A 20,717-nucleotide genomic window follows, 5' to 3' on the forward strand; every position below is an offset into this window, starting at 1 on the left:
CAAATCTGAGATCCTTGGTTGGCATGTGACTGTAAGGGTATAAGCAAAATTTTATTAATTTACGCCACAAGGGGGCGCTGCAAATATGGGAAATGTATATCTCATAAATGGCATGACCAATTTTTACCAACTTTAGTGGGTATGACCTTGAGCCACTCCTGGGACCGTATCTCGAAGTTAATCACGATTGGTCAAAATGGGCGTGGCTTATTACTACATAACATATAAATAAACAAACGTTTATTTCAGCTGAAGTAATATGATGAGGGCTGTGAAATTTACAGGGTAACCATAGAAGAGCACACAGATCACCCATACCAAAAAGTGCACCACTAGGTGGCGCTATAATGGGTGCAAACGCATTTTGTCTTGTAACTTTCACATTTTAAAACATCTCCCAAAACTTCACATCCACCTGTTCACATCAAATGGCACGTTGCCCTGTGTCCTGACGCTCGCCACAAGCCCGTCATCCTTCGTGACGTACTTCCACGGGCTCCACGGAACCCGGGGGTCGAGTCGCGCGGGAAGGCTTGGCCCCCTTTCATAACTGCTTGCAGTTCTAGTTATTATATTTATGTTTCCCCCGGTAAAAGTGGTGCTGCAGGCTAAACCGTGCAAGGTAGGGCGATGCCCCTTGGGGTTTGGGTCCAGACCACCCCCTGTACCTTGGACGCAAAAATTCACATGTGTTTGCCAGCATGTGGCGCTATAACAAAGGTCAACGCGTTTTGGCCAATAACTCCCACATCGTTTGTTGCAAATTTAAAACCTTCATATCCACAGATTCCTTGAATAGCATTGAATCACCAAGGCTAGGCCACGCCCATTTCCGCCTAAACTTTTCTTGGAGCAAAATCGCAAAAACTCGAAAACCTACTTTTTCAAACTCCTCCTTGGGGTTTTGTCCAATCAGCGTGAAACTTGGCACGTAGAGTCTTCAGTTGGACGTAATCTCCAGTTAACCCTATGAGTTTGTTCGGGTAAATTATGCGCAAATTATTAGCGAGTAAAGTTTTCTAGCCAGCTATAAAAATGCAAACTGGTGCATATCTTGGACAAAATAAATGCTAACAACACCAAATCTGAGATCCACAGTTGGCATGTGACTGTGAGAAAATGTGCCAATTTTGAATGATCTAGGGGGCGCTACAAATAATGAGTATTTATATCTCTTCAATGGCAGGACCAATTTTTACCAAATTTGGAGGGTATGATCTTGGGTCCCTCCTGAGGCGATATCTCAAAGTTATTCGCGATTGGTAAAAGTGGGCGTGGCTTATTACATCATAACACATAAATAAACAAACATTTATTTCTGCTGAATTATTATGTTGAGGGCAGTGAAATTTACAGGGTAGATATAGAAGACCACACAGACCACCCATATCCACAATTGCGCCACTAGGTGGCGCTATAATTGCAAAAACATTTTGGCCTTTAACGTTCATGATTTAATTCATATCTTTAAAAACTTCATATCCACATGTTCCCTACATAAAGTTGCATCTTCTGACATAGGCCACGCACACTTCCACAGCACATTGCTCTTTGTAAGTCACGACATATCAAAAACCTACTTTTTCAAATTCCTCTTTCGGGTTTTTTCCAATCAGCGTGAAACTTGGCACGCAGAGTCTTCCCTTGGACCTGTTCTACAGATCAGCAAAAACAATTATTCGGGCAAAATATGCGCAAAATATTAATGAGTAAACTTTTCTAGCTAGCAATTAAAACGCAAGCTGTTGCATATCTTGGTCAAAATATTTGCTAACACCACCAATTCTGAGATCCTTGGTTGCCATGAGACTGTAGGGGTATGAGCCAAATTTGAATAACATAGGCCTCTAGGGGGCACTGCAATTATGAGAAAATTATATCTCCTAAATGGCACAACCGATTTTTACCAAATTTGGTGGGTATAACCTTGAGTCACTCCTGGGACCGTATCTCCAAGTTAATCACGATTGGTCAAAGTGGGCGTGGCTTATTACTACATAACATATAAATAAACAAACCTTTATTTCAGCTGAAGTAATATGATGAGGGCTGTGAAATTTACAGGGTGACTATAGAAGAGCACAGAGATCACCCGTACCAAAAAGTGCACCACTAGGTGGCGCTATAATGGGTGCAAACGCATTTTAGCCTGTAACTTTCACACTTTAAATCACATCTTCCAAAACTTCATAGCTACCTGTTCACAGCGAATGGCACATTGGCCTGTGTCCTGACGCTCGCCACGAGCCCGTCATCCTTCATGACGTACTTTCAGGGGCTCCGCGAAACCTGGGGGCCGAGTCGCGCGGGAAGGCTTGGCCCCCTTTCATAACTGCTTGCAGTTCTAGTTGTAATTAAAATCACATGATTGTGCAAAACTGCTGATCAATTGGCTGCAACACCTGTAGCTGTCATAAAAAGGAATGCACTCACAATGCGTAAAGATGCACGGTGGCTTATCTGGCACTGCTGGAGGACGAGGCGCACGGGAGACTCCGGAAGGAGACAATCAACAGAGATCAGCGAGACCTATAGGCAGGACCCCCCCGTGAGGACGATGTGCTGCGGGAGGGCGGAAGAGGCTGCGGTGGGAGCGAAGACAAGGTGCAGAGTCCCCGACCTGCACTCACCAGTAAAACACCCGGGGACTGATGAAAAATATGGTTTTACTTGAAATTAAATATTGTAATTTATGTAACGGAAACAGGTGTGGGATTTATTTTACTCTGCAACTGAATCTTTTTCCAATGTAGCAAAGTACTGTTTCTTGAAACAAAATTGACTTAAGTAAAAGTAAAATTACAGATTTTAGAAAGTACTCAAAAAAGTATAAGTACTACTCAATTACAGTAACGAGAGTAAATGTATCTTGTTACTTTCCACCCCTGGATTTAACATTTGGCTTGCCGTTGTTGTTCATTTTCTACCTTTATGAAACTGTTCTCCCTGTTATCCATAAACAGTAAAACTGAATGGCATAGAATCCTTCCTTTGTAATGCAATTTTGCAACACAAATCTGAAAGTTAGGCTATGCCTCCACCTTACTTGTTACTGCTGTCTAGACCTTGTGAAGAAGTCCTTCCTTGCTCATGAATATGGCAGTGAAGTTTAGAATCATGGGATGATGTGGATGTTACCTAAATTCCTGTTTTTGGCCTGATGTGCAAACTTGTGTTTCCACATTTACATTTTAGGTCGGTTAATCATTTCATTTCATTTATTTGAATTAGAACATTACATATTAATCAATGTGTCAGCAAAAAGCATCAATATAAACATGCCAGAGTTAGTTCAATAGCTAAATTTCATCCATTGTCTTAAGGGAGGTAAACGTGATGTAACATACAATTGAACAATAAGATTTAACATACAGTTAAGCAACATGGCACAATGCAAAAAACATTAAACCTGTTGACAGAAACCATGATACCATAAATATTATCCGTCCATCCATTTTCAGACACACTTTGTCCTATTGTCCTACGGAAAGGAAAACTGCTGCCAGCGAATAGCTTGAGTCGTGATCTTTAAAAGCTGAATACCAAGTTAAAAACCTTGGTGTTCTGATTGACTCAGATCTGACATTCATCCAGTCAGATCAAATCTATCATAAAACAGCCTTCTACCATCTAAAGAACATCTCCAGAGGAAAAGGTTTAATGACTAAGAAAGATCAGGAGAAACTGGTACAAGCTTTTATCTCCAGACTGGAATATTGCAATGGTCTTCTGACAGGAATCCCCCAAAAGAGCATCAAACAGCTACAGCTGGTTCAGAACGCTGCAGCTCAGGCCTTAAACAGAACATAGAGGTCAGAACACATTAGTCCAATTTTAAAGTCTTTACACTGGCTCCCAGTCAGCCTCAGAATAGATATTAAATTTCTGCTGTTGGTGTATATATCTGTGACCGGGTTTGGTCCAGAACACATCAGTGAGATGTTAGTCAGGTATGAACCCAGCAGGTCTTTCGGATCTATTGACACAGGTCAGATAGTGGAGCCTAGAGCTCACAGTAAACATGGTGATGCTGCGTTTAGTTGTAATGCTGCACAAACTTCCACCAGAGCTGAAGTCAGCATCCAATGTGAACATTTTTCAATCAAAGTTAAAGGCACTCTTTTTCTTTACTGCGTATGATTGAGAGGGAAACTTTTGGTCATAATGCTGTTGTAATGTGATTGTTGATGATTTTAAATGTTTTTTTTTTTTTTTTTTTTTTAAATAATAATACATTTTATTTGTGAAATCAAATCAGCACCTTTCAAGGTCACCCAAGGTCACTTTACAGTACATAATAAAACCACAACAGTGCATAGTAAAAACCACAATAAAAGTTAAGCTGAAACAGTATAAAAACAACAGTATTGCAACCTGCGGTTCTGGGGGCCTAATGTGGCTCTTTGACTCTTATGCAATGGCTCCCTATAGCTTTAAAAAAAACTATCAAAATAAATACTTATTTATTTATTTTTTACAGAGGCTATTAATGATTAATGACAAATAAAATCAAAATATAACAATTTGTTTGGCTAAAATAAATCACGTTGTGCAATGACTCAGCCACCTTCCTACTTCACCTCCTGCAACATCTGCAGACCATCAACTTTTTCCCTGCACCTGTGGCTAACCTCAAGTTTTAAATCTCTGGTAAAATAACTAAACCAACAAAAACACTATTATGGAAGAAAATAGAGATTTTAATTGTGTGGGAACAGATTCATTTAACCGCCAATGTGCCGGTTAAATATGTATGCTTTATGTGTGGCAAGAAATTAGCAATTAGCATGTGTTGACTACATGATCATACATTACCAAATTCAAGCTACTTTTAGTAGCCTTCCAAATAAAAAAAGAATATTCTTTATATGACATAGTGTTCATGTAAACTGAGATCCATAAGAATTTCATTATACAAGATACTGTTTTATTTCTTGATTTAAATTTCAATTTCAAACTGTTTTTAAGTCTCCATTTACATGATCAATATAAATCAAGTCAAATTAAATAAAACATTATTCTATATAATTTTATCTGTATATAATTTATTACACTGTATTGTCTACAATGAGAAGGTATTTGTCGGCTCCAGGAGGACTTTAATCCAGGTGAGATGAGGCAAAATGGTTCCTTGTAGAGTAAAAGTTGCAGCCTCCTGACCAGGCGAAGAGGGTTAGGAGACCCCACTATAAGAGTTGGACCCTCTGAATTGAATTCATGGGGTGAAGCAATGCAGATGCTAAGTTGGTTATGCTACTGTTAAGTTAATTCAGGTACAGCCAGTTCAGTCAACTATTCATCAGCATGCATGGCTTGAAAAAAAAGAAAAAAAGGGTGCGACCAAATTCTGTGCTGGTGCGACCAACTGAGAAAGTTAGTCAAACAATCAAAGGGTTTATATTAATGTGAATTACAACGAAGCTATCATTGTAATCTCAGTATGACAATTTGGGCATGGCAATTCCAGCACAGGTACAATTGCAGTACATGACTGCTGAATGCTCAGATTGTCTTACAATCACAGTACGTGACAACGTAACCGACCATGTAATTTAAGTAGAGTTGGGCATCAAGCATTGATTGGTCCTGGGACTACCTTTCCAATTCTTCCGAAATTGTTCAAATTTTTTGATATCCAGTCCTCCAAATGTAAGAAGAAGCCGTCTAACACCAACAAAGAAGAATCCACCGCAGGTTTTTGCGTTACCACATAACTGAAAAGGATGGGGGTCCGCAGAGTTATGCCTTTTCTGAATACTGCAATCTTTTTTTCTTTATTCCGGATTCTTTTATTATGCTCTCCTCTACTTCTCTGCTGAGTCACAATCTATGGTGAAGCATAAACCTGATTGGTTGATTGGAGCTACCACTTCGTCAGAGGTATGTTAGCGAGCTAACTTTGTTTTTGTGGTTGTGTTTATATAGCATTAGGTAGTCGTTAAACGCTCATTTACTACTCAGAGAGTGTTTTTGTGCCTTGTGGTGGCTCAATGAAAATGCTGTAAATTGTTTATCATTGTTGAGAGAAAGCTGTCAGATTTCAAAATATTTACATTGCACCACTTGATTGTCCTTTTGAATTCTGCGGTAACAGGGTGATTTCTGTTTAAAATGAGCCAAGGAACAAAAAAGGACTTGATCTTATCAGTTTACGGGTTTTTACTTTGTGTCTTGTCTGTGGACTTCCTCTGTGGTGGCTCTATCAATTCAATACATTTGTGTTGGCAATAAGCATTGTTAAATAAATACCGGATGCTTTGAAAGTGGTTGCTTATTTATTTTTTGGGAAAATGGAGGACACTTCCTCCCTCTAATGTAGTGGGTCAATTTTGCCAGATTATATTGATGCTGATGTGTTTTATTTTCAGAGCATCATATGTGAGTGAGTGGCTTTGACAAGAGGAGATAGTGGTGCAGTTGTATTTCTATGAGCATTTGCACATCTGTACATCAAAATGCACTTGATGACAGTTAGATATTGGTGTATTGAGTATACTGTATTTATGTATTACTGGAATTTATTTATTGTTTTGTCATATTATAGTAATCTTGGGTTCGTGATGATGGGGCCCTTGAATATTGTTGCCCAGGGTACAGCGAAGTGTTAATCTGGCCCTGCATAAGGTGACCCGTGAACTAGACTCAAACACTAAACAACCACTAATATAAAAAGACAGTTGGAGTAATTATAGATCAAAGAAAAGTTGTGCAACCTGGTATTGAGTCCAGTCAATGTTCAAATTCTGGCTGAAGCAAAGAGGAATTGTCAAAGGGGCGTCAACATAGTCCTGTTACGGGAACAAAAAGGAAGTAATTAAGAGAGAACTAAACTCTGATTTTAAGACTCAAAGCTAAATCCGCTCTAACTTTGTACCTGATTCCAGTTGAAAATCAGCCCCTCAGCTGTGTAGTCCCTGTCTTTATACTCTTTAAAAAACTCGCATCCTAAAAAAAAAAACAGAAAAATGTAGATCACATTAGTTTTACTTACTAATATGAAGTGCTGTTGCTCATTTCATACAAATGAATAGCAACACTGCTGGTTTTATTTGATAATAAATATTAAGTATTTTGGCGCATTTTGATATATTTTGGTCACATCAATAAAGCACACGGGCGACCGTGGCTCAGGTGGTCGTGGGTCGTCTTCTGATCGAGAGGTTGGGGGTTCGATCCCAGTACCTGACTATGTGTCGAAGTGTCCTTGGGCAAGACACTGAACCCTAAGTTGCTCCCAGTGGTCGACTAGCGCCTTGCATGGCAGTCCTGTCCCACTGGTGTGTGAATGTGAGAGTGATTGGGTGAATGAGCTGTTATGTAAAGCGCTTTGAGACTGCTTCAGTGTGGGGATAAAGCGCTATATAAAATGAAGTCCATTTACCATTTACAACAAAAGTGCTAACTGTTCAGTCGTCCTTTTAGAAGCCACTAAATTCAAATTCCTGTGCATTTGGCTTATATCTATAGAGCCACTGACTTTTGATTTTTAAATTTCCTAAATTCCCTTTCAGAGTATACCCATTACCATGTCAGTTCTGCATCTGTTAACATATTTTTGTTTAATTTAAGTTTAATCAGCTTTCCTATATCAGATATCATTGCAGGCTATTAAACGTCCCAAAATTGTGCCAAACATGCTTACAGTAGGTATCAAAAGTATTCAGACCCCGTATCCCCATCTTGACAGTAAAAAACAAAAATGTAGAAATTTTTGCAAATTTATTAAAAAGAAAAACTGAAATATCACATGGTCATAAGTTTTCAGACCCTTTGATCAGTATTGAGTAGAAACACACTTTTGAACTAGTAAAGCCATGAGTCTTGGGAAGGATGCAACAAGTTTTTCACACCTGCATTTGTGGATCTTTTGCCACTCTTCCTTTCAGATCCTCTCTAGTTCTGTCAGGTTGAATGCGGACAGCCATTTTCAGGTCTCATCAGACCAATAAATCTTATTTCTCATAGACTAGGAGTCCTTCACGTGTTTTTTGGCAAACTCTATGCGGGCTTTCGTATGTCTTGCACTGAGGAGAGGCTTCCATCAGGCCACTCTGCCATAAAGCCCCGACTGGTGGAGATCTGCAGTGATAGTTGACTTTGTGGAACTTTCTCCCATCTCCCTACTCCATCTCTGGAGCTCAGCAACAGTGATCTTTGGTTTCTTCTTTACCTCTCTCACCAAGGCTCTTCTCCCACGATTGCTCAGTTTGGCTGAACGGCCAGGTCTGGGAAAAGTTCTGGTCGTCCCAAACTTCTTCCATTTAAGGAATTATGGAGGCCACTGTGCTCTTAGGATCCTTGCGTGCTGCAGAAATTATTTTTTAACCTTGGCCAGATTTGTGCCTTGCCACATCAAGTGCCTTTCCTAATCAAGTCCAATCAGTTTAATTAAACAGCTGGACTCCAATGAAGGAGCAGAACCATCTCAAGGAGGATCAGAAGAAATGGACAGCATGTGAATTAAATGAGTGCCACAGCAAAGGGTCTGAATACTTATGACCGTGTGATGTTTCAGTTTTTCTTTTATAATACATTTGCAAAAATTTCTAAATTTCTGTTTTTTTCTGTCAAGATGGGATGCTGAGTGTACATTAATGAGAAATAAAATTAACTTTTTTTGATTTTAGCAAATGGCTGCAATGAAACAAAGTGTGAAAAATTTAAAGGGGTCTGAATACTTTCCATCCCACTGTAATAGATTTTGTACGAAATTTGACATCCAGCCATTTGCTACTCTTTCTAGAGCAAGACATTATACTACCTGTTTTGTGGCAAAAAGGGAAAATGCATAATGTTGTCTCTGCATGTCGGTAAGGATTGAGTCTAAATAATTAAAAAAAGGGAAACCAGGCATTAAATCATTATAGGATTTAGTCTGTCATATTGCCATTTCAATATCAGAAGTTAAAGTCTGTCAAACATAATAATAATAATAATAATAATAATAATAATAATAATAATAATTTCCCAAAACATGCATGTGAGGGTATATTCAGTATATTGCAATTTCCACTTGATTTGGTTTGAAAAAATATAGTTAAAAAAAAAAAAAAAATATCAGGGCAAAATTGCCCTTTTTGTTTTAGGAAGTGAATTCCGTATTTTCTGTCCGTTTTCTGCTATCATGAAAAAATGTAGGCTCTATTATTTTTTGCTAACTGCAATCATGCTGCTGACTACCTGGGTAAGGCACAGAGAGAAGAGTGAAATCTGCATAGCGTTGGGCCTTGTCAACCTTCTCAGATGAGGTCACACTGAAAGAAAAAAAAAAAAAAAAAAACTCATTACATGTGCACATGCTTTAGTGCATGTACACAAGGCTTTTTCAGAGGGCCATGCAATATTCAGTTGATACACAGAATAGCACTGTGCAAAAGGTTTACAGAGGCATGAAAAAATTAACAGTATGATGAAGGTGTACCAACCAGTTAAAAAACATTCCAATTTTAGTTAATGAAGTGAGGTTATAAACGACAAATTAACGCAGAACTCAGTAACTTGCGCTTAGCGTTCCCCCTAAAGGTCCCTTCTAGTTATAATCACTGTCGTAAAAACTCCGCACCCCCCGCCGACTGCTCCATCTCACAGCTACATGTGCACCTTTGCTCTCTTAAGATGGTAGCAACTTATCACTGAAAAATCCTAATACAACAGTGACACTAATGGTGCTTTCACACATACAGTCCCATATGACCATGTGAACAGTATGAGGAAGAGAGACAAGTAAAAAAAATTAATGATGTGGGAGTAATGTGGAAATTTGTGTGCTGACAAAGCAGTTCTGAAAATGGATGGTTGGATAGGTATTTGTGTGTGCTGCCTGATGGAGCGCTAGGTTGTGAGTGTGTGTGCGTGCCTGTTGTGCGTTTTCTGGCCAGAGACAGCAGGGAGAGATGAAAGACCCCCCAATCACCACATAAACATTTGTATCACCCTCACAGGGACTACGAGATGTATTTATTCAAGTGAAAAAGTTACTGAGTTTTGCTTTAATATCAACGGTTATGTACATAAACAAGACTATTACCAGCAACATCATTGCATTTGTACTCCTACTGCATAAACAAGAAAAAACATCTTTTAAAGGTAGGGTAGGTGATTTTCAAAAGCTAGCATGATTTTGAATATAGCCTCCACAATGACTCCGCCTTTACCCCTCTCCCTTCTGTGCTACGTCTCACTCACATGCATGCGTACAGGTGCTGCTGAAGAGGACCTCAGCTCATCGCTTGTATTGTATAGAAACTGTTGTCTCATGTCTCATTCAGCAGTAAGTAAACACTAAACTTTATCATTATATATGTTAAAAAACGTGACCAAAAACTGTTTTAACTCTGTCAGCAGTGACACACTTTGAGTGTGGCTTGTGCATTGCGAGAGATCGAGAACGAGCAGGGAGACAGGGAAATGTGATTGGTTTAAAAAACAGTTCGTTTTTTTCCATTGGTCGAAGTTATTGCAGCTGAAAGCTGCTACAAATGATGGATTTTCTTCGTTCCTTTTTCAGAACACATAAGATCTTAATTTCTGTCAGGACATACAGTTGTGTGCGAAAGTAGGGCACCCCTTTAAAAACAGCATATTTTATATATTTAAAAAGTTATATTCATATTTACTGTCTCTCTGGTATATGGGAAAAAAAGACAATATTGTCAGGAAACATTAATGCATAGTTACATTTTATTTTATAAATTGAACAAAATTACAAAAATGAAAAACATAATTTTGGCATGTGCAAAAGTCGGGGCACCCTGAAAGTTTCAAAGTGTCAGATTCTTTTTACAAGCTCAGACCTCTACCAGCTCATTGGTCCTGAAGCATGTGTCAACAATTGTCATTAGGGAGTGCCAGCTGGTGCCAATTTGAGGGTTTCTTAAATACGGCGACTCCACAAACCTTGTACAAACACTCAGCAACCATGGGTTCCTCTAAGAAGCTGTGTAAGACAGAAAAATGAAAGTAATTGATGCCCACAATGCCGGGGAGGGTTACAAGAAGATAGCAAAGCGTTTTCAGCTTGCAGTTTCCACAGTGCGAGGCATAATTAAGAGATGGCAGGTGAGGGGAACTGTGGAGGTCAAGAAGAGATCTGGAAGACCAAGGAAACTCTCGGAGAGAACAGCTCGTAGTCTGGTCAGAAAGGTAAACCAAAACCCACATTTGACTTCAAAAGACCTCCAGGAAGATTTAGCAGACTCAGGAGTGGTGGTGCACCCTTCCACTGTGCGCCGATACTTGCACAAACAAGACCTTCATGGAAGAGTCTGCAGAAAAAAACCTTATCTACGACCTCATCATAAAATACGTCAAAAATATGCAACAGAACATCTACAGAAGCCTGATGACTTTTGGAAACAAGTGCTGTGGACTGATGAAGTTAAAATAGAACTCTTTGGCCACAATAAGCAAAGGTATGTTTGGAGAAAAAAAGGAACAGCATTTCATGAAAAGAACACCTTGCCAACTGTTAAATATGGGGGTGGATCCATCATGCTTTGGGGTTGTGTTGCAGCCAGTGGGACAGGAAACATTGCTCGGGTGGAGGGAAGAATGGATTCAATTAAATATCAGCAAATTCTGGAGGCAAATATCACAGCATCTGTAAAAAAGCTAAAGCTGAAAAGAGGATGGCTTCTACAACAGGATAATGATCCTAAACATACCTCCAAATCCACCATGGACTACTTCAAGAAACGCAAGCTGAAGGTTTTGGAATGGCCTTCACAGTCTCCCGACTTAAACATTATCGAAAATCTGTGAGTAGATCTTAAAAGAGCTTTGCATGCAAGACGTCCTAGGAATATTGCAGAACTGGAAGCCTTTTGCAAGGAAGAATGGGGAAAAATCCCAAATAATAGAATCCAGAGACTTGTTGTTGGCTATAAGAAGCGTTTACAAGCTGTGATATCTGCCAAAGGGGGTGTTACTAAGTACTGAAGGTACTGATGCTGTAGGGTGCCCCGACTTTTGCACATGCCAAAATTATGTTTTTCATTTTTGTAATGTTGTTCAATTTATAAAATAAAATGTAACTATGCATTAATGTTTCCTGACAATATTGTCTTTTTTTCCCATATACCAGAGAGACAGTAAATATGAATATAACTTTTTAAATATATAAAATATGCTGTTTTTAAAGGGGTGCCCTGACTTTCGCACACAACTGTAAATACAATTTTAACCAAAAACTTAAAGTGTATCTAGAGAAAATCACCTACCCTAGCTTTAAAGCAGAAAGGGTTATCAAAGTTCAAGCACATTGAAAATATCTTTGTTACCTCCGGCAAGGAGATAATGTTTTCACCGGCGTTTGTCTGTCTGTCTGTTAATGTGGATGTTTTTAGCAGGATATCTCAAAAACTTCTAAACAGATTTTAAAATAAATTTAGTGAGCTAGATAGACAATGTCAAAAGGAAGAACAAGTCTGATTTTGGAGATGGTCTAGAAGGTACTGTTAGATACCGTAACCAAAAGAATTTATTGAGCAAGGATATTTCAAAAGCTTGTGAACTGATTTAAAATAAATTGTTTTACAGCAAGGAGACCACACACAAGGTTATGAAGCTCTGAGAAAAAGTGCGTGAAAAATTAAATGACTTGCTTTATCTTTGTTCAGTCTTCTGCTTCTAATCATTTATAATCATAATGCTAAATGATTTAAGTAATAGTGTATAAAATTAGCATGATGCAAATAAATTATACCAAACATTTTAATAGTAAACAAGTAGCTGCAATTCAGTATGGTAATAGAGGCAGATCATTTATTGTATTCCTTATAAGCAACAAATTTAACAAAAAAAAAAAATGCACATTTTGCTTATAATCTACTAGTACTTTGCATCACTTTATGCAACTTATTTTTGGCCTCTTAAAATGCACATCAACAAAAAAAACAGGCCTTTTCACAAGTAGCGTTAGGATTTGGAACCTGATTTAACTTAAGGAACAGGAATGGGTTCCTCACATTTACCTCTCTGGCACCACCATCTAGTCTCGACCAGGTTAGCCATTCAGTGTAACCCCCAATTTCCATTGGATGAGTAACTGCTGCATATCTGCTGCGTAACCACAACAGAGCTGATACGTATTCATTAAAGTCAATGTGCCAATTTCCACCGCACAGCTACGTAACTGTTCTGTCTCCGCAACAAATATGCAGCCCTTCTATTTTTGCCGGACGCCAGGGCACTGCTGCATAAATTCAGCAAAGACAAGCCTGTGAAGGACAAGAAGTAGTGCACAGACACATAATAAAATATCCGGTTTTCAAAAAAAAATATATAATGTTCAAGGCGGATCGCATGTCCATTCATTTTCTGACCCGCTTGATCCCTTTCAGAGTCACGAGGGTCTGATGGTGTTTATATCAAGCTTTCTTTATGTGCTAGGCTGGGGTACACTCTGGACAGGGCAGCGGTGGATCGTATTTTGCATATAAATATTGCATTTATCCATGGTTGAATCAAAATAATCTCCACAAAAGTGGAGGATCTACACATAGGTGGATTATCGCATAAGCAAAATGTACCCAAGGCCCGAGAGCCAATGAGGGCCCTTGACAATGAGTTTTTTTTATTTTTACATAAATTTTAAAAATATACTTGTATTAGAATATATGTGGTTTTGAAGATGTAGTATGATAATAAAAATAATATGAATGTTGAACAAGGGCACACGGTGCCTTAGTGGTTAGCATGTCCGCCTCACACCAAGAAGGTCCTCATTAAAGTATGATAACACAATGACGTATGCACGTCGACCGAAACAGTCTATTTTCAAAAAGGAAAAGTCAGTGCACAGATTACATGCAAAGCACTGCTATCAAGTTTGGGAAAAATGCATCTCTCTGGGATGACCTGCAGCAGGAGGATGCTAAAACAGCAAGCAACTGATGGCAGGCAGTTCCCAGATGACTTAGCTAAGTCACCCTGGGGTGAGTTCACTCCAACCGTCAGCAAGGGATGACAAGACAAACGCATTGTGAGGGTCTGTTGGGAACGCCAGGCAAAGTCTGTCGTCAGAAGGAGCTTTAACTCCCACCTCCAGGAGAGCCATGTCTCAAAGTAAGCAGGGGACATCAAGTCTGAACCATGTTCCTTGCCTTTTTAGTTGAGGTGGAAGACCAGTGCTGTGGCTGTAGGTAGCCTGTGCCTGTTGTGGTGGAAACACCTGAACCCATTGGTGAATACCCCGGGTGAGGGATGCCATCAAGATGAAGAAGTCCTATCGTGCCTTCTTGGTTTGTGGGACTCTGGAGGAAGCAGACAGGTGCCATCACTGAGGCAAAAAACTGGACATGGATGGATTTTGGTGAGACCATGAAAAACGACTAACAGGCGGCTAAGAAGAGGTTCTGGACCAACATCCAACGTCTCAGGAAAGGGAAGCGGTGCACTGTCAACACTGTGTATAGTGGGGATGGCGCACTGCTGACCTCAACCCAAGACGTTGTAGATCGGTAGAAGAAATACTTCAAAAACCTCCCTCCGAACTCCACCAACACTCCTTCCGGTGAGGAAGCAGAATCTGGGGAGCCAGGAGTAGACTTTCCCATCTCTGGGGCAGAGGTTACCAAGGTGGTTAAAAAGCTCCTTGGCGGGGGTGGATGAGATCTGCCCGGAGTTCTTCAAGTGCCCTCCAAGGAAGACCCAGGACATGCTGGACAGACAATGTCTCTCGACTGACCTGGGAATGCCTCGGGATCCCCCGGGAAGAGCTGGACAAAGTGGCCGGGGAGACGGAAATCTGAACTTCCTTGCTAAAGATGCTTCCCTCGCAACCCAACTACGGATAATCGATAGAAGATGAATGGATGAATGGACGGTAACAGGCTGTAGCATTACAAAGTTGTAAACATCCTGGAAGAAAAAAACAATCTTTTTTTTTTACAATACTGTAAAATAAGTTTTTGGTCATACTTCCTAACCTAGCACTTGTGACAAACAAGCGTTGTCAGATTTTTTGTCTCTTTAGGTTGAACTTTAAACCAGCAATTAAAGGAGGATGACAAAATCGTGTCACTTTTTAGGGTTGATAATAATATAGGAGAATTTGTTTGTGCAAAGGCCATGTTAAATAAGTGCACTGTATAACCAGAGGCAGAATAAAGAAAAGTATCCCAGTAGTTTCTTGCGGGTGCTTATCCTTACTTGAGTCCGAACTTAACCTTCTTGTTTTCCACCATCAAATCACAGATGTAGTGAACTGAAAGGTAGCGTAGCAGCTTGATGTCATGGCCTCGAACCTTATCAAAAAGCTGTGAGTCCCGGTTCCTGAGGAAAAAAAAAAAAATTGATTAATTTTATTATGTGCCCTTTTATTGACATCCAGTTTGATATTTTGGAGTTTTGAGAAATGTTGACATTGCAGTTTGTATGGCTGCATTGATAAAACATTTGGCATTAGATTAAAACATGATGCAGTCCAATTTCAAGATAAACTGCTGCTCAGAGATTGCTTACATTACGAGAAAAATAAAGACTAAAGAGACTTTTACCAAAATATCATAAAGAAATGTAAAACATCACACTCCCACCTCTATCCTAAGTAAAAACAATATTTCTGTTTTTGCTAAAAAAATGACCAGACCAAACTTTGGAAATGTCTAGAGTCTCAACCTCTTTACCTTGAAGTTTTAATTCTTTCTTTCAAGGAAGTAATAGTAATGCACCTAATTTCTCTTTTTTCCAACCTACTTTTACAGAAGCCATTTATTTACCCCAAGAAATGTTATACACCCTAATTATTGAAAATTAGAAAATATTGTATCCTGATTTAGTTTGTTCAAAATTGCATTTAAACGTGTTCGTAAGTTAGTAGGATCGAGTTGAACTTGACACCTGACATCGTTGTCTTCCTCTGGAAGTTCCTCATTCTCTGTCAACTTGTCATCACTTCCTCCTACAAAGACCAGAGCAGTGGGTAAAGAAAAGCACTGAAATTCAGAAAGCGTATGACAGATCCAACAAATATTTACCATTAAACCCTGTATGAAATTAATCAAATTAAAACTGGCTGGTTAAAATATTCAAATAAAACACTTAAAAATGTATATGTGGTAAGTACGATAAAACGAGTACAAATAGTGGCAAGTTAATTCTGCATCGCAGCTCGTTAGCGTCTTTACCTGAGAAGATATAGTTGTACCCAGTGCGCCCATAGAGCTCCCCCCAACCTGCCAGAGTGGAAGACCGACAAACGTGCTGCAATAACAGAAATGGCTGCAGTCATGCTTTTATAATCACCATTGTAAGGCCTCGATTTTCACTGATCATGGAAAATGGACAGCAATCACAGAACTCGCTTCCTGTCACGGACATGGACATGTATTTTATTTATTTATTTTCAAATTTAAATCAGGAGGAAAGGTGATATCACACAGAATAAACTGAATACTGATTGAGATTTCCAGAATTTATTTGATTATGGATATTTCTGTCACTGTACCAATTTTACTTGAATATGGAAAAAGAGATCCAATGCTGTAAATAGAAGAAAGTAACTCCAACTTGGTGCAGTATTAAAAATTTGTTTACATTAAGAGTTGAGCCCACAGGGTAAAAAAGGCACATTAATGATGGTGCCGAAAATGGCCAACGTGGTGTGTCGATGTGTGTTCTTTCTGCTGCAACTACCAAGTTAAATTCCTTGTACTGTTCTAAACTGTACCTGGCGAATAAAATCCTTTCTGATTCTGATTCTAAATAATTAATTTTGGAATTTCATGAACTGATCTTGGGCCAAAGGAAAATCGATTCAAGAATAAACCTTCACGGGCAGGTTTTAGAACAATATCACACATTTACAAACTATTATTCCTCGTAAGAAGTTGGCTTAATGTTTCGCAAGTGTGGCAAAAAGATGGATATCAAATCTCAAGCAAAATCTTGTGCTACGTAATCTTGCATAATATCTTTGAATATCTGAAGTAGAAAAGCATTAAAACCAACAATAATCAACTCAATTAACCCTATGAAAGCATGTTTCGCAAGATTTCAGGAAGTTCAGTAGCCTGTACTGATCTAATTTGGAAAAGCGGACCGTGAGCTGATAATTAGGGAAACTATGAAATTGGGTCAACTGAAACAAAAATGACACGGAAATGGGAATACTCTGAAACAAACAGAGGAAAGTTGTTTCGTCTGCTAAGTATAACTACCTACTGCATATATCACAAGGAAGAACTTTTTATAAATTTCTCAATAATGTGTGTAACATTGAGCAACTTAGTTGACTAAATTGACAGAGAAAAATTGTACTACCATCATTATTACGATTGTTCTATGTCCATTTGTCAGTTTTATGTTTATGAATATTTTTTGGAAAAAACACTCCCTCTCTCCTGGTCCCTGCATGATGTGTTGTCCCCCTCCGATTGATAGAGAACACCCAATTTCCTACCTTTGCTGAAGGGTGTATTTAGGGAATTTAAACGCATACAGACACAAACACATCATGCTCAAAAAAAATTACTTTGCATATGTAGGGCCTTCAATATTCTGTGATCACAGAAAGCAGAAACAAATCACATAATTTACTTTCTTAAACGGAAAAAGCTATATGAGATGGAATATAGAATATACCCCAACCAACATGCTTTAGGAATATATCCTGGATTTCAACTTTTTTTCCCCCAACAAGCGATTGGCTAAATGAGTAACAGGTGGATAAGATTAACAGACCACATGGTTGATTTAAGCTTACGGTTTTGCCGTGCACTAAAATAATGTTTTGTGTCTTTCTGGGAATGTGGGTAAATAAATACCTTTCCATTGTAAAGGATGACAGGGCAGACAAACCTCCCTCTGCAGCGAGCCAGCTTACTTCGGTTTACTAAATCCTGCAGCTTATTGATCTGCGCTTTAGTTCCAGACCTGCATGCACAAAGCATCCTCGATTTCAAATCCCTTACCATGTAATAAAAATTATGTACTACAGTTTTCAGGTAAAAACAAACATTTAATTTTCAATTAATACAATTAAGAGAATGTCAATATTTCGTCGATAAATAGTTGATTAGAAATTACATTACAATGCGTAAAAAATTGATTTGATACATGTGGCAAGTGTAAGTCAGTTACTGTAATTGGAAGGTTTTCTGCATGAGATTTTGGTACACGAAAACCCTTAAGGAAAACTTGTTTGTTATCATCACTACGGTTTTCCGGGTACCAGTAATAGTAATACAAGTCACATGTCTAATTTTTATTTTTGGTTTTCAGCGCATTCTCAAATTAGTCATAAAATCTCTTAAATTAAACCAAACCACAGAATATATTCAATTAAAACTATATGAATGTCCTAATGAACCAAAGCCCTCATTGGAAGGATAATAAATCTTCTAAATAACCAGTACACAGTATTCAGTCAGATTAAATAGGTACGACAAAAAAACAATTCGACAAGCTACAGGTTCAAACAGAGTACTGCAGCCTGCCAAAGCAACTTTGAGTGATTTGATTCCGTGCAAGTATTTTAAAGTTTTAATAACCTCTGCACATTCACAGTAAGAGAGAAAATATTTCCCCCGTTGTCTTTGAATGTGACATGGACTACAATTTCCACCTGTACATTGCTCCCTGCATATCATGAGTACTAAAGACACAAACAAGAAGTGATTGGTAACTAAATGGTCTTGACTTTGTACTGGGAAATAATGGGATTGACTTAATAGTGCAGTGATACCTGTCTCTTTCGACATCTGTCCGTTCAAACTCCAAGAATACTATTTGGCGTGGGTAGTGTCCACACACCTCTCCATTAGAGTTGTGGATTATGCTGTATTTGTAATCTCTTCCAAACAACTCGAGGCAATGCTTCTCAATTCTCTTCATCTGAAAAACAGACAAACATACTGGTCATGTACATAAAAGATATTAAAGATTAGGAACTTAATCAATAGACGTTTAGTGCTACACAGGGGCATAGCACCACATTTTGGGCCCTGGGTACAAACCATCTTGTTGGGCCCCTACTGTAAGTTACTGTATGTACACTTTTTTTTGCCCATAAACTATAGTACTATTCTTGCATTATTATATAAGCTTTCTTTATCTTCACAAGAACCTAATGATTCCATTTCCATAGCTTGTATTTTATAAATCTGTTTTACTGTATTTTCGTGGTTTATTGAAAATTGTGTTTGTGACAATTTAGTGGTGGCTGGTATTTTTTTTAAATTTTATTTATTTTTTGGGTATATATATATATATGTGGCCATGAATGTAAATGTACAAAATGACAGAAAAATACACAAAAGAAGAGCAAGAATACATAAAAAAAATACAAAGAATTATAACATTGAAGGAAAATACAGTAAAAGATAAAAACACAAAACTACTACAAAAATAAACAAAATGGCAACCGTAATATACAAAATTACTCCAGAAAAATATACAAAATTACTGATAATGACAACAAAAGTACACATCAAGACAAGAAAAACACAAAAAATGACTGCAAACTCACAGTACGAACCAACAAGCAAAACGACAACAGAAATACAAAAAAAAATTCCCCAAAAAACAAAAACAAAATGACACACACAAATAAACAATATGACTCCAAAAAACATTTCAAAGGAAAAATACACAAAAGGACGACAGAAATACACAAAATGCTTCACAACGAGCAAAACAGCAACACTAAATGACAGAAAACCCCACAAAATTACTATAGAAACTATTTGTTATTTCCTGTATTATTTAGTGTTTATTCGCACTTTAGTCATCAAGTCAATGGTCTTCCAACAGTGCCAAACAGCTCTGCTGCTCTACGTTCATACATTACACACGATGAACAATGAATGAGATGTCACATTTTCCTTCTTACCCGAGTGGTGACTTCCTTTGCTCTGTACTGCGTTTTAGAAAACAAGTCAATCAGATCCATTATTTCTTCGCTTTTTTTCCCTGGCAGTCTGGCAGCAGAAATGCTGTCAGCAACGGAAGGGGGTGCGGCCATCAATGCGCCTTGACCTGCTGTGAGTGATTTAAACCGTACCCAGCCTCCTTCAAAAACCGCAGAATCGTTTCCTTTGGAACGGGAAGAGCGAGCAACCCATCCCCTATCAGTCAACTTTTTCCTGGCTGCACAACTGAGGGGGTCATTGCAGGGGATCCTTTCTGAATTCACTCCACACACGAGCGGTCGGCCTACTCGCCGCTGCTACTAGCGGCTATACTGTTTGCTAGCTGCTATCTGGCAAGGCTGGCCGCGCTTCTTCTTAACAACTGTGAATACAGAAACGCAAAATCCGGAACATTAATAAACAAAACAAATACAGTCGTTTACAGTCCTCAACTTCAACGCTTGTTGTAAAAAGAAAAGCAGTACCTCCTCCTCCACACCAGTTCCGCGATCCCTGGACACATAAAGGCGACAAGATTATCGGACGCCCCTGCTTGAGCCTGTCCTCACTTTTTCCACTCTGTTAGCACACCTCGGCCTCGGGAGCAATAATGATCATGTTAAGTATATGATTGGAGTTCCGCTTTCATTTCTGTGAATGACATTAGCTCTGAGATGACGAGGACAAGTAATAAACAGGAAGTACTTTGCCCACGTGACGGTGCAGTGGGAATTAATTTAATTAAAAAGTGCATTACCGCCACCTACTGGATTCTAGGTGGACCAGAATTTAAGAGGACCAAAACTTGCAAAAAAATAAATAATAAGATAAAGTAAATAACCCTCCCCCTCCCATTAGACCCCCAGA

General features: G+C 38.7%; 1 protein-coding gene across 3 annotated transcripts in view; it reads right to left on the minus strand.

Moving 5' to 3' along the window:
* The window catches only part of mtmr14 (myotubularin related protein 14), a 100,305-nt gene extending 79,746 nt beyond the window's left edge, over positions 1 to 20,559 (minus strand). For all 3 annotated transcript variants that reach the window (XM_028447073.1, XM_028447072.1, XM_028447074.1), the window contains exons 1-10: positions 20,336 to 20,559; positions 19,832 to 20,232; positions 18,686 to 18,834; positions 17,766 to 17,874; positions 16,128 to 16,203; positions 15,841 to 15,901; positions 15,151 to 15,273; positions 9,181 to 9,254; positions 6,875 to 6,945; positions 6,714 to 6,788 (exon numbers count right to left, since the gene is read on the minus strand). In XM_028447073.1, coding sequence (XP_028302874.1) covers positions 6,714 to 6,788; positions 6,875 to 6,945; positions 9,181 to 9,254; positions 15,151 to 15,273; positions 15,841 to 15,901; positions 16,128 to 16,203; positions 17,766 to 17,874; positions 18,686 to 18,834; positions 19,832 to 19,963 — 870 coding nt within the window. In that variant the 5' untranslated portion in view covers positions 19,964 to 20,232; positions 20,336 to 20,559. The remainder of the gene's footprint in view (positions 1 to 6,713; positions 6,789 to 6,874; positions 6,946 to 9,180; positions 9,255 to 15,150; positions 15,274 to 15,840; positions 15,902 to 16,127; positions 16,204 to 17,765; positions 17,875 to 18,685; positions 18,835 to 19,831; positions 20,233 to 20,335) is intronic.
* Between the last annotated feature and the right edge of the window lie 158 nt (positions 20,560 to 20,717).

Source organism: Gouania willdenowi, chromosome 5 (genome assembly GCF_900634775.1).
Source record: "Gouania willdenowi chromosome 5, fGouWil2.1, whole genome shotgun sequence".
Taxonomy (NCBI): domain Eukaryota; kingdom Metazoa; phylum Chordata; class Actinopteri; order Blenniiformes; family Gobiesocidae; genus Gouania; species Gouania willdenowi.